Source organism: Protomyctophum bolini, assembly GCF_963924005.1.
Source record: "Protomyctophum bolini genome assembly, chromosome: 22".
NCBI classification, from domain to species: Eukaryota; Metazoa; Chordata; class Actinopteri; order Myctophiformes; family Myctophidae; genus Protomyctophum; species Protomyctophum bolini.
In genome coordinates this window covers 23,269,881-23,284,048 of record NC_137883.1, presented here as the reverse complement: position 1 = coordinate 23,284,048, position 14,168 = coordinate 23,269,881, and the positions used below count along the sequence as shown (strand labels likewise).

Here is a 14,168-nt window from a genome sequence, read left to right as displayed (position 1 = left end):
GGCGTGTGGCTGGACGTCACAAAACGTAACAAAAAGAAAATCCACAAAAAGAAAATCTGGATTGGGCAAGCTTCGCGTGACAGTGCACAGTGCCCCCACACAACACACACACAGAAGATGCAGTTTTTATGTTTTAATTTATTTAAAAATCATCAAAGACACAGCAACAGCCACCTTGCATTGACACATAGTGCTGCATGGTTGAGGTTAGCATTTATTGCCTGATTTACACTTAGTTGCCTGATTTTCGGTGTGAGACATTGCGGCGAGCAGCTAGTATAAATCAGGCTTTCAGACCCATTCATTTCATTCCAGTTTGCCGTTCTTGATCAGTGCCGTTATGAATTCGATAAAAAGTGTCTGAGTGACCCCGTCTGAGCCCGAGTGAGCGCTCATCCTGTCCAAGGCGCGTGTTTTACATCAACCACTAAGTTGTTCGTTGACCCGTTCAGATAGCACCAACTGAAACCAAGATCACTGAAAATTTAATCATTATCTCTCAGTCGCGTGTTTGCGTTTTCTTAAGATGCCTGAACGGCTGTGTGGCGACGGCGGCCATCAACGGAGGAGGACCAGGACCGTGAACGCTTCAAGGGTTGTGCTTCTTGAAGATGCTGATGTACTCCTGCACGTCGTCGGGGGAACCCATGACCACGGGGACCCGCTGGTGAATGCCGCTGGGCTCTACGTCCAGAACGTTCATGGCGCCCGTTGTGGCCATGCCTCCGGCCTGCTCGATGATGTAGGACATGGGGTTGCACTCGTACAGCAGCCTTAGCTGGACACGCGCAAAGAAAAGCAGAGAGAAAGCAGTCAACACTTCGTCAATGCTAGAATAGTTGCATAGTGGATATACTAGACACAGATTGTTGTTGCCATTCATTTGTTTTAAAACCATCGCTGTCAGGTGGAAACCTTGTGTCCAAAACCTTTACTTTTCCGGGAAATGGAAGAAAAATAATCCAATGTAGTTATTTGTTAGACACAATATTGTTTGATAGGTGAACATTTTCAGAAGTCAAACATAGCCGATCTGCAGATTGGCTATTTTCCCTACTTTTGTACAAAAAGTACAAAATAGGGCATTAATTTATGGAAAAAATAAAAGAAGATTAAATATGGAGATATACTGTAAGGTTTCTGCCTGACAGTGATGATATGTAGGTTGTTGTACTTTACCTTGCCCTTAGGACTCTTCTCGTTGGCGGGATACAGGAAGATTCCTCCATACACTAAAGTACGGTGAACATCAGCCACCATGGACCCAATATACCTGCTACCGTACGGAGCACTGCCATCCTGCAAAGAACATACAACAATGTCAAGATAACTTTATAAGCCACTGTGACGAATTAATAATATTCACACATTATGGACTCTTAACAAAAATCTAGATTTCGTTTTCTGAAAATATATTTTGGCCACAGTCCAACATCTCAAAATATTCTGTTCCAGGGAACCCCAGAAGCAAAGATTTGATTTTCGAAGATATGCACAGATTTTCCAAAGAAAATAAATATGCACAAGCTCACAAGCTCACAAGCTCACATGCACAAGCTCACTACAATTATGAGCTGTAGTGAGAGCTTGAATTTTCAGCTAAAAATATTCGGTATACAGGGAAATTATAGAGCCCTGGTAGACCTTGTTCGACTAAGTATATAGTGCTTAACTTAATTAAATAATTCCTTCTGACTGTATACAGCAGGGTACAGCATTTAGTTTAAGTTCTAGATTTCAATTAATTCAAGTCACTGTCACCTGTGGGAATTTCTTCTTCTGCAGGTACTCTGTTACATCTGGGTAGAAGTGCTGTGCGTATCCCTCGTTCAGACTGTAGATCTTTCCCTTCTTCTTTATCTTAACATCTCGATCCACCAGGATGAACTCTCCAATGGCCTGAAGAACACACAGACACACAGGAGAGAACCACATGGCTCTGTCACCACCAAGACAACTAATAGAGGATATAAAGTAGATTAGCAAAACAACATTCTAGACATTTATGTTAGATTACAATAAATTAGATTGCATATAAGCATATAATTTGATTGGTCCAGGGCAATCATAGTTGTTTTTGTTTATACTAGACAATAGACATCAATATGTCCGTAACCGGGCATGTATCAGTGGCAAATTTTAGATTATCTTTTTTACACACCATTTTAATGTTCTTATTTTGATCATAAGACCCAATTACTGAATGTCAAAGTCTCCAGATTTTCTTCAGAATAAGTCACTAAGACAATTACTACGATACTATAGCATATTTGGAGTCCAACTAGTACTAGTGGTTCTCAAATGTTGTATTTGCGAGGACCCCCTTAACTCTGAGAGTGTACAAATGAACACTCCATTTGAACACTAAGTCACTCACAACACTGTCCATTTGAACACTCTCAGAGTTACAGACCTGTTATGGTTCATTCAGGGCTAGCTCTTTATGGAGTTCTGGTGATATTATTGTCCTCTAATGTTGTATGTCTGTGGTGAAAATGGAATTTTGACAAATAATGTCCACCACAAGCCATGCATAATGGGATTAGTGGGTTTATACAGTAGCTTGCAACTGGTTCATGTTAGTAGTCTGTGTTATGGTTAAGATTTGGCATAGGTCTGGTGTTGTTTAACTAATGTTGAGTTCAACAAGTTAGTTCAGCTAAGACACTTTTGGTGTAATGACTTAAAGTGCCTAAAAAAATCCCCCAGTATGTTTAAATGTGTGCATGGGTTTGGTGTGGGTTAAGGATCTGGGGAAGAGCATTTGGCACTTATCCAGATCGCTCAACAGCCTTTCCTTTATTAATGCCGTTCTATAGCTCAAAGTCAATACGCACTTTTGCATCCGTCCTCATATCAGACAGACACCGTCATTAAACACAACGCTGTGACTCACTGGATCCAGCATGAAGCAGTTGACTCCTTGGCCAGTGGAGATCACCATCATGGTGGCGCTGCCGTACAAGGCGTAGCCGGCAGCTACGAGGTTCCTGCCGGACTGAAGAGCATCCTTCTCACACGGTTCATCATCTGTTGTCTGTGGAGAAACACAGAGGAGAACTACTCAGATGGCTCTGACTGAATGTATGTATACTGTGCCTTCTTAGACTGTTGGTTCTCAAACTCTTTTCATGTCAAGGACCCCCAAATTAATATGCATTTGGCCATGGGCTCCCCATACTGTTAAAATGTTCACAGCGTACAATCATACTTGAGAGACTAAATCTTAAAATGTTGTATTCATGTGTAGCCCCCAGCCAAGACCCAGCCCGCAACAGCCCTGCCAATCGGGCTCAGCCCTATTGGCACGGTAGGTTGCGCGTTGGTCTGGCGAGTGGGAGCCCCTGGTTCAATCCCCAATTCTGTGTAATGCTACAATCTGGCGTAGTCGGCAGGACGTGGATCGTGATATCCTCGCGTGAGTGACATTGTGTGCGGTGTTGTGAAGTGAGAAGCATGAGGACGCGCTTCAAAGGTGATTGTGCGCGTTGGTCTGGCGAGTGGGAGCCCCGGACTCAAACCCTGATTCTGTGTAAGGCTACACATGCACTATCACAAGCTTTCAAACACTAGTAGCTTTAATACGAACCTTTTTGTAGATTGCGAAGATTGTTCCGATTGACACGAGACAGTCGATGTTTGACGAGCCATCCAGGGGATCGAAACACACAATGTATTTGCCCTGGAAGTTACGAAGAAGAATACCACTGTTACTGTGTTGAGGAAGTAAATACCTAAGTTATGAAGAAGAATACCACTGTCACTGTGTTGAGGAAGAAAAGCACTGAAGCAACATGATACTGAACAACATGAGTATACGCAACTGTTACTGTGTTAAGGAAGTAAACCAATGTAGCAACATGAATACTGAACAACTATCATATCACACGCAACTATGTATGAATGAGGACGACCACAAAATATGTCCCCATAATCTCTACTTCTCAAATTCTACATTTTGACCCTCAAGTACAACAAGTATAGTAACATGAGCACGTCACACGCGCACATGGTGCACCTAATCTGGAAGGGCAAATATGCCGGTAAACAATTTGTTTCCTTGTGTGAAACTGTGAACATGGCTTAGCACTACTAGACATACCCGTTGATCCGGTTCCACTATAATGGCGTGCTCGTCCTCCTCAGACACCAGCACACAGGAGGTGAAGGAGGACTTGATCATGTTGATGACCAGGTCATTGGACAGAACGTCCAGCTTCTTCACCTGGTCACCCGTCACGTTGGTACTGCCTGCGATGCCATATCTGACCACCACAGAGGAGAGGACAAAGAAGAGTTCACAATTAGACCAGTGGTTCTCGAACGTTTTCATGTTAAAGCTATAGTTATCAAGCTTTTCAGTGGCAATAAGGACCCCCACATTTTATGTCTATGATTTCGCAGTAGGAGCCCATCTGAGAAGGTTTTGTGCCAGGGACTTCCAGAAGATAAGATTTGTGTTAAAAATCTAAATGTTCGATATTGTGAATGCTGAACACATTTTACTGTCTGGGGACCCCCTGGAACCACCCCAAGGACCCCTGGGGGTCGCTGGACGCCACTTTGAGAACAAATGCGACACCCCAAATGAATAGCTATTTGACCATGGACCATCTGGAAATATTTGGTGCCGGGGATGCACAAAATCTTTCTACACTTTTGGAACATAGCCGATCAGTGCGCTTGCAGATCAGATTTAAAATAGCCAATGTATTAAAAAGGGTTAAAGTGGTTCAACTGATTGTGATGATATGATATATAGGCTACTAACTTTTTGTTGGGGGACCTCCTGGAACACCCTAATGACCCCATGGGGGTCCCCGGACCCCCGTTGAGAACCAGTGACAATGCCCTAAATGATGATCAAATACTAATAGTATTTGGGTCCTTAAATTCAATTCCATTTGCTTTTATGAATTGAATGTGTAATATTATGTGTTTGTGCACGTGTACAGTGAGTGGAGAGAATTGGGGGGCGTGTTCTCAGTGGAAACACTAGCAGACAGCATGTTCCGTTTCCTCATGGATGATTGCATTGCAGTTTGAACGCAACGCTACGCATGCTAGTTCACCTTTGGACAATCCTCCAAGTTAAAACTCTACTACTAACATGTTCAAGCTCATAGTAAGTAAACTATAAAAGAAAAACAACAAGACTTTAACTTAGCAGCAGCTATAACGCAAAAAACCACAGACAAAACTGAACTTTACAAACAAAACACACATTTTCCTCTAAAAACCATTCACGCACTGACTTGCAGTATCAAAAGTGTTTTAATTCTTAGCTTGATATGTATGTCGTAAGCATAATCGTACGACGGTGCCGTTTGCCGAAAAGAACACTAGAACAGATCACAACACAACTTCTGAGTCTATACTTCTGTTGCCCGACAATTTAATGTTGTATACAAAAATGTAGCCTTGACAGTTAATTGCCACTAATGCATGCAGCCATTTAAATACCGACACCACATATAGGCCTAGGTTAAAATAATGAAAGCAAACGAAACTTAATTTCCCAATGAATGCATACGTCCTCCTCACGGTAGTAAAAGCCGGATTGTATTGTATACGTCGCCGTACGACGGTACGGCGCGCACGAAACTATCCCCGATTTATAAGCTACTCTGCCACAGTAAGTTCATACTCTAACTCTATTATTGGATCAAGACTATCATAGATGTATGTTGATATAATCGATCAAAAATACTATATGTCTCTGATCAGTCTTCATCTGTAGTCTACCTACTACTCACAGGTTAGCGATGCCAGCCTTCCTGACCGCGCTGGAGATGGCTTTCACAGCAGTGCAGATGGAGTTGAGCAGGGTGGTCAGCTCTCCCGTTGCCCCCGGTGCCTTCCTGCCCTCCTCCAAAACGAACCTGGTGAGGGTCACCACGTTGGTGTCAAAAACACCCTGATCGGACATGATGTCAGTGTGTGTGTGTCTGTGGAGTGGGCTGGCTGACTGACTGACGGACTGACTGACTGACTGGACCTGAGCCTGTTTCTGCTTCAAGTGACACAGGGAAGTCTAGGTCCAAAACTTTAAAAAGAGGGCTCAGTCTCAGTGTGTAGACTAGAGCTGCGGGTGGAGGGGTGGAGGAAGAGAGAGACAGACAGGGGTGTGATGAAATTTCCACCAATCACAGCTCTCTGGTTTCTCTCCCCCCTCATAGATTGATCCCAGCCTGGCTTCTAGGCACTAGTAGGCAGGTTTGAGAGACCAAAGTGCAAAGATAAGGAACACTTTGTTTTGCTTAGCAGTTAGCACTTGATTATTAAGTATGGTTCTTTTGTTGTTATGTGGTCCAAAGTAAACACCACGTTCACCACCCTTTTTGTTGTTGTATGTGACTTGTGGATTGAGAGAGTGCTTTGTTAGATTGAGAATGGAAGCATGACTGATGTGATGAAGACCGTCTTGTGATCCATGAGACCGTGGCTACTGGCTAAAGTTAACTCTGCCTAAAACAGTTACATGACTGACTGCAAACAGTCGTGATACGTCTTGGAAAGATTACCTTATTACAGTGAACGTGACAATACATCACATAGTTTATTTTGCAGCATTTTACTAAAAGGTGTTTGGGAAATGTTTTGCCATTACCAAACTCTGAGGTCTCACTTCAGCACGTCGGTGAGCACGCCTTAGGAAATTGCATGAATGCTCATTTCTTCTTGTGTTCTCCAATTCACTGGTTTGGTAGATTCCTACCAAACTGGTTCCTACCAAATTCCTACCAAACTGGTAACCTTATCTGAATATACTGAATATACCCTTTTGATAGCCCAGAACTAAAAAAACATTGCAAGGATGCACCTAGGACATATCCTCAGTGATGTATCCCAAGGTCCACTCCTCAGGGTTTTGGGTCTCTCAACATCATACCCCTCACTTGGGTAACCCAGCCGGGGTGATCAAGTCCCGACTTACGTCCCAGTAGCTACCCTTAATCAGTCCCATTAGGGAAAAACCAGGGACACCACTATTTAGACTCTCGTAGATGTATCTACGAGAGTAAATGTTGGGCTCACTTCAGCACGTCGGTGAGCACGCCTTAGGAAATTGCATGAATGCTAATTTCTTCTTGTGTTCTCCAATTCACTGGTTTGGTAGATTCCTACCAAACTGGTTCCTACCAAATTCCTACCAAACTGGTAACCTTATCTGAATATGCTGAATATACCCTTTTGATAGCCCAGAACTAAAAAAACATCGCAAGGATGCACCTAGGACATATCCTCAGTGATGTATCCCAAGGTCCACTCCTCAGGGTTTCGGGTCTCTCAACATCATACCCCTCAGGCCCTCACTTGGGTAACCCAGCCGGGGTGATCAAGTCCCGACTTACGTCCCAGTAGCTACCCTTGATCAGTCCCATTAGGGAAAAACCAGGGACACCACTATTTAGACTCTCGTAGATGTATCTACAAGAGTAAATGTTGGGCTACCCTTTTGACAGCAGCTGAGAAGCCACTTTGATATGAAATAGTTAGATAACATGTGCAAAAAGGTACTGACCTAAAAGCTTTTGCTGTTTTTGATTCTTTTTGAAAAAGGGGCTTTAATAATCCATTGAAACCGTGAAAGCATCTGCGTCATTTTAGAGTGTATACGTTGGCTATTCAAAAATAGCAGATATACAAGCTCACAGCTAGGGCTTCACTTTGTGTTATGGTTCGAGCTTGTACATTGTTATATATTTGAATTTTTTTGAAAGTGTGAGATCTACTGATTGAGAAGGCATTTGTAAAAAACTGCCTTATAGGGTGTTATTAAGTGGTTAAGATTGCATTCCATTGGATCAACCAGATAGTCAATGTGCTGGTAATAGGTATATTGGCTAATTTAGAACCATAAACAATTAAGTTGTATCAGGATGTGAATATAGGGGCATAGCGGTAGTCCTGAAGCGACAGAAGGAAGGTTGTTCTAATCAAATGGAGCTTTGTAGCAGAAAGACCTATGTCCAACGTCTAAAGTAAGGATATTGCACAGTCCACGACAATGATTTGCAACACACCTACCGGTAGTTGCAACTTGCAACAACTTGCAAAAACTTGCACCACTTTGCAACAGAACCCCAAAAGCGACCAGGCTGCAACAGGTCAGTTCAGTCTGTTGCAAGTTGCAACGAGTTGCGTTGCAAATCGTTGTTGTGTACTAACTGCTCTCAACTTCTGCTCTCAAAAGAGCAAACAATCTAACATCCTCTTCGGAACTTTTAGTGTCAATTCATATTTCAGGGGATAGTTCAGGCCACCCTCTGGACTTGCTACTGAATTGGAGTAAGCATGCTGTGTGCATGCTGTGTGCATGGCCCTCAATTACTTACGTAGTTAGAGGATAAAGGTCAAATTCCCTTGTCCCAGTCTACCCTAACGTACTTGTCTCACACTTTTATTTACAAGACCGTCATCAGCCGTGTGTGTGCGTGTGTGTGTGTGTGTGTGTGTGTGTGTGTGTGTGTACGTACGCACATGCATTGAGGAATCATGTACCACTTTCAAGGTGTGAGCTGATTCGTAAATTAAAATTAGCTATTTTTGATATTTTAGTGCAACACCAAATATAAATAGTATTAAACTTAAGTTATTTGGCCAAAAATGTGTTCATGACAAGGTTCAGGTTGTAAAAGTCCACAGCAGTGACAGAGCAGTTTCACAATAGGGACCCTTAATGTGCACTTTGAGCTTGCAGGGTCTCTATGAAGCATGACTACCTATATGTGAAGTAATTTTGTGAAAAGAATAAAACCCATTTAGGATCTGCTGTAGATAATCTTGCTGAATGGGAAAGCCGATGGCCAGCTATTGAAGTGGGCAGATTTCAGTAACTTAGACTTTTAAAAGGCAACATCATGCACATGGACATAGATAGCGGCACTATAGCTTATCACAAGGACGGACTCCTTGCAATTTTAGTAAATAAAATACATGGAGGACTAAAAGTGTTCAGTCAATGGGGAGTTGGACTTGGGGATTTAACAACATGAACCCTAGTATCCCTATCCTGGGGTGATCATTCTGTGAAAATAGCCGATCTATCGGCTATGTTTGGCAAACATATTTAGTGTAGAGGTACAGTTTGTATAGGCCCTAATCTAGGGTTTTAGCCATATAGTCCTATATACCTCTGTTATGATGGGACGAGTAATGTACTTAAGTTACTACTAAGCAATTTGAGCTATTTTCTTTCTCTAAAAAATGGTTTAATGAATTGAAAATGTTAAATAAATACATACACCTACAATGAAATGCCCCAATAAATAAGAACACCAGGTTGAAAGTGGCTTAATAATAATATTGGAGGTTATTGTTGAAGTGTTGTGGCACATGCTGACCAGCCGATGGCAGTGCTGTGTTGAGAAGAGGTCTTGCTTTGCTTTGGGTCTGGATTGGAACAGACTTGGCACCCACACAGCACTAAAATGTGGTATTTTTCACTGGCTAAAACAGAGGCCCCATTGAAAAGAAGATTCAAGTTTTCAAGGTTTTACTTTGCACAGTGTCTTGAGTTCTTATGGCTCATGTGTAGCAGCTAGCTGCACCTGAAGTGGTGGTTACATCATGGTTCTGGTACTGTTGTTCGTCAGGCAGCAGCCAGCAAGCATAGTGAAGCCTCCTGCCCTTTTACTCGTCTGTAAAACAACTGCCCTTTCCCAGACCACGAATGCAGCATTTACTATGGTGAAAGAAATGCAAATGCCACTCCTTTCCATGCCATACCCGGAAGGCAGCATTCAGGAGAATAAATATTTCCCCCCAAAGTCTCCTGAACTTGAACGCAAGCATTTTTACGTTGAACTAATCTGTTTCTAAATCCATGTCGTATATACACTACACAGCCTGCATCTCCAGTACTAGATAAAAGAGTGCGCCCCGAAAATAGCTGATCTACAAGCGCGTTGTGAGCTTGTAGATCTGCAATTATTTTGTCCAAAAGGGCCCTCTTACAGGATTTCAGCCCCTGCCTCTCTAACACTCTCTCTGCGCGCACGTCCCTGCTGCCAGTCCTTTGTTTTGCTGATGGAGGTTGTTATCTGGTCACTTCCTCTCTGTACATTCTCATCATTGTCTGTGGTCATCAGGCCAGTGCTGGGTGGACGGTGCTGTCAGCAAACTTTTGCCCTGGGGTTTGATTGAGCTCCAGCAGGGGCAGTTCTAGCACGGGAGCAGACCTTTTAGGGCAGGCTCAGCCCCTCTAAGCCACTGGAGAACAATTTATAGATTCGAACGAGAAGAATAGATTTTTTTTCCTCTTGTCATTTTGACTACCTGTCAACTTCTCTCTCTCTCTCTCTCTCTCTCTCTCTCTCTCTCTCTCTCTCTCTCTCTCTCTCTCTCTCCCTCCTGCTCTCTCAAGCAAGCTGAATAGAGAATTTATCTAATCTAATAAGAGGTATAAATCAATCCATATCAATTCATAGCATTATTTTAACTGAATATTGTGTTGTTGTTTGCAAAACAGACTATCTGGCCTAAACCTCTCTTATTTTGTGAAAAAAACTGATGTTTCTGATGGCTAAACATTGTTTCTGAAAATAATCATTCCATTTTTAAATTTTATTTTTTTAGGCCGGGGTACTGACATAAAATCTAGGCCTCTTTGTGGGGTGGTCGCTGCCACAACAACTTAGAATTTCAGAGGAGGGTCCACAGCCAAATACGTCATTAATGATCAATTTCAGGGTTATTGACATGAAAATGTTTGAGAACCACTGTACCATGCAATCCAGAAAACACATTTAGGTGTCCATTTGATGGGTGAACAAATGTAATAAATGATAGAGTGGAGATAGTTTTCACGATGGCATTACAGTAAAATCAAAGCTACTGTACACTACAAGAGTTTGTACAGCAATGCATCACTGTACTGTACACTGTACTGTACTGTAAATCACTGTTATACACTGAAGCTCACAGTTTTACTTCATGTGCCTTTGCAGAATTGTGCGATACATCTCGCTTGGTGTTACATTTCCTTTGTGTAAGCACTGTAAGGTTATCTGGTATTGACTGTTGGCATCAAGCCGTGTGTGTGTGTGTGTGTGCGCGTGTGCACCGTGCGTGCGTGAGATAGTGTGTCTGCGCACGCGCTCAGAATGACAAATGGGAGGATCAGCATGTAGACATGGAGACATAATGGTAAGCAAATGATAAAACATCATCACATAAATAATGCTCCTGTTCTGTTATTTATAATTTCCATGTTTCCATTTGAAGGACTGAAAGTGAGTCTCCATGGATCAAGACGTCCATATCTTGAGTAAGGTAACTATATATATATTTATTTTTTTAATTCACTATGTTGTTGTTCTTTAATTTGGTATGGGGCATATTCAGTCCTTTGTTTATTGTGGTCACAGTGGCGATTTAATTATCTTTTTATATAACTAGTAAGTTATTTTGAATGAACCTGGTGTTGTCTCTTAAACAATATACATGCGTTATTCCATTAAGTGTCAACTACTAAGTATGAAACTAACTATTGCATAGACAGGGTTATTGTTTATTCATTTATTCAGTCTCTGGTAAGAAGGCCAGGGCTGGTTCCACTGCCATGACAAGAAAATGCAAAGAATGCACAGTAAAATCCCCACTGTTCATTTATCCATTTGCAACACTGGGGAAAGTGTACAAATGCAACAATGGTATACTCCCAGAGTTAAACGAACACTGAGGATTTTCACAGTGTGGTTAGCCATGCAAAGAGAGAACTTCCAGTAATTATAGATGTCATCCAGTCTGTGCAGAGAAGCCTCCTCCTCCTATTGGAGAACTTTCAACCAACTTTTCAAAACCGTGTATCCACACACATCTGGTCAAATCTATTCTGTCCCCTCTCTGGTGGGATGTAGGAAAAAGACGGACTAGTTACGTCGTCTGGTCGGATATACAGTATGCAATGAGAGACTAGTTATCTCCTCTGGTGGGATATAGGGAAAAAGAGACTAGTTACTTCCTCTGGTGGGATATAATTATAGGCAAAGATATAGACTCGTTACCTATTCTGGTGGGATAGGCAAATATTGACTAGTTAAAGAACTTGAGAAGTAAAGCTGTCTTGACGGAGCATTATTATCACAGAGGAATACTGTATTATGCTGAGGTAAGTTAAAGCCTGGCTCTACGAGGGATGAAATGCAGAATTCTGAATGTACTTGCAGTACATTTTACTGACTGGGCTCCACAACATATCAGTTTTCAATTGATGATTTTGAAGACTGTTGCTAGAGAGAGAGAGAGAGATAGCAGAAGTTGATTCTTGATGTACATTATTCATTTGCATTTTCTAGATGCTATAGTTTATAGCTTCATTTGATTGCTATCTAGTTTGAAATGTGTAACTTGCAAGAATACAAAGTGCATATAATGTCTGTTATGTTTTTTCTTTTATCAATGAATCATTGTTTTACAATTTACACCATATTGTCATGGAGAGCACTCTTTCTTTATTTCACATTCAGTTTCTGCCCCCTGCTGGCAAATAACTGGATTTAGTTTTTCTTCCAACTATTATAACTTTAAGTTATTCCTCTAATCGCCACTCTTAACGGCAGTGGATCAGGGGTTAGAGTGACCGGATTCCCAGTTCGAACCCGGGCTCCCCCAGAGTTAGTGTCGAAGTGTCCTTGAGCAAGACACTGAACCTCAAATTGCTCCCGACGTGCAGGTTGTTGCCTTGCATGGTGAATGTAATGCACAATCAATGTAAAGCGCCTTGCTATATAAATGCACCATTTACCATTTATTTCATTTATTTCAATAACAGATCTCAGTGGAACCTACATTGAAGACAGTGCATCAAATATCTACAGACGGCCTCATACGTTTAACAGCTTTACGATATCCTAGATTACCTAGAACAACACCACCATTAAGCGACTAAGCTTCAAGCGAAGGACCAGCAATGAGGAGAAAACGCAGAAAGCACTACAAGCACAGGGTAGCTCTTCGGCCGGGGAGTGGACGTCCTTAGACCTGTCCCTCCCGTCGGGTAACAGTGAGGACACGGTTGCGGCCAGACTCTTGGTCATGTCTTCTGCAACCAGAGGTCGGCCACCTCTCCCTCCATCCCATAGTTCCTCCTCCATCGCCGCAGCCTCCAGCAGCGGCGAGGGCCTCACCACATCTCACAAACTGTCTGAATTGAAGGCCTCGCTGTCGGCGACATCTCTGACATCCTCTAGACACAATCCTCAGGTAGGCTCATGGCAAATATGACGTAATTGCCTGATTGAAATTATTTCATTGTTTTTTTGCATAATTGTCAGAATCGTGTCCATTCATCTTTACAAATGACTGTGTTGAAAAATAGAGAAAATATCCCATCTACCAGCTCACACAATCTACTGGCTTGTAGATCGGCTATTTCTACTACCGGTATCTTTGAACATTTTTTAAGCTAAGTATTAAATGTAAGTTTTGGACATTTATTTTGATTATTGCTACCGGTCATTGTCAGTCATTTCATTGTATATTTAAGTTATTTGTCATATCGACCCTGTGCAATGTATACAAAGTTTACCAATTTAGACCTCTCAATCTGGGACAACATTAGTTGTGGGATGATGGTGACAACAAGCCCTATATCCTTCCTCAGGTGGAGAAGACCCTGATGGAGACGCGAAGGCGCTTGGAGCAGGAGAGGCCCCAGGAGAGGCCCCAGGAGAGGCCCCAGCCGGAGCCTCGTCTGCGGGACCAGGAGAGGCCCCAGCCGGAGCCCCGTCTGCGCGACCAGGAGAGGCCCCAGCCGGAGCCCCGTCCGCGCCGGCGGCTGGCCAGCTTCGGAGGAGTGGGCTGCACCGGGTCCCTGTCTCCGTTCACCGGCCTGGGCGCTTACAACCACAACAACAATGGAAACAAGCACGGTGGGCCTTCTCCCGGAGCCGGAGGCGAGCATCTGATGGCCTCCTCCCTGGGAGGCAGAGGCAGCACTGGGTCCCTGAGGATCAGCCCGCAGAGCTCTGGACGATCCACCCCGGTCTCGGGTCAGTGTGGTGGTGTGTGTAAAGTACCCTATTGTTCTGAAAATATCCTAAAAAAAACAGGGTCGTATTATAATCGGGGACTTGACTATTTGGTCTTCAATGGTCCACAAATGAGCCTTGAAAAATGGGGGTCGTCTTATAATCAGAGTCGTCTTATAATCAGTGTTATAT

The 14,168-nt window shown here is 42.8% G+C and overlaps 2 protein-coding genes across 4 annotated transcripts in view; one reads left to right on the top strand and one right to left on the bottom strand.

The window, feature by feature from the left end:
• Positions 1-129: 129 nt before the first annotated feature.
• LOC308310200 (fructose-1,6-bisphosphatase 1-like) lies at positions 130-6,030 on the bottom strand. Its single transcript, XM_080756391.1, has 7 exons — positions 5,757-6,030; positions 4,103-4,265; positions 3,590-3,682; positions 2,897-3,037; positions 1,762-1,899; positions 1,180-1,299; positions 130-778 (listed from the first exon to the last, which is right to left on the bottom strand). The coding sequence occupies exons 1-7, from the start codon at positions 5,927-5,929 to the stop codon at positions 590-592; spliced, it is 1,017 nt and encodes a 338-aa protein (XP_080612517.1). The 5' UTR covers positions 5,930-6,030; the 3' UTR covers positions 130-589.
• The window catches only part of LOC308310199 (KN motif and ankyrin repeat domain-containing protein 1-like), a 39,475-nt gene continuing 31,069 nt past the window's right edge, over positions 5,763-14,168 (top strand). Inside the window, exons 1-4 of one of the 3 annotated variants that reach the window (XM_080756389.1) lie at positions 5,763-5,885; positions 11,230-11,272; positions 12,862-13,209; positions 13,610-14,009. In XM_080756389.1, coding sequence (XP_080612515.1) covers positions 13,042-13,209; positions 13,610-14,009 — 568 coding nt within the window. In that variant the 5' untranslated portion in view covers positions 5,763-5,885; positions 11,230-11,272; positions 12,862-13,041. Of the gene's footprint in view, positions 5,886-11,229; positions 11,273-11,869; positions 12,116-12,778; positions 13,210-13,609; positions 14,010-14,168 lie in introns of those variants that run through there. The other 2 variants (XM_080756390.1, XM_080756388.1) reach the window with 2 other exon arrangements.

Coding starts and splice junctions, on each gene's coding strand:
- LOC308310200 (XM_080756391.1), bottom strand. CDS start 5,929: ATGTCCGATCAGGGTGTTTTTGACACCAACGTGGTGACCCTCACCAGG. Junction 4,266..5,756: donor AAGGCTGGCATCGCTAACCT/GTGAGTAGTAGG, acceptor TGTGGTGGTCAG/ATATGGCATCGCAGGCAGTA. Junction 3,038..3,589: donor TCTTCGCAATCTACAAAAAG/GTTCGTATTAAA, acceptor GTTTCTCCACAG/ACAACAGATGATGAACCGTG.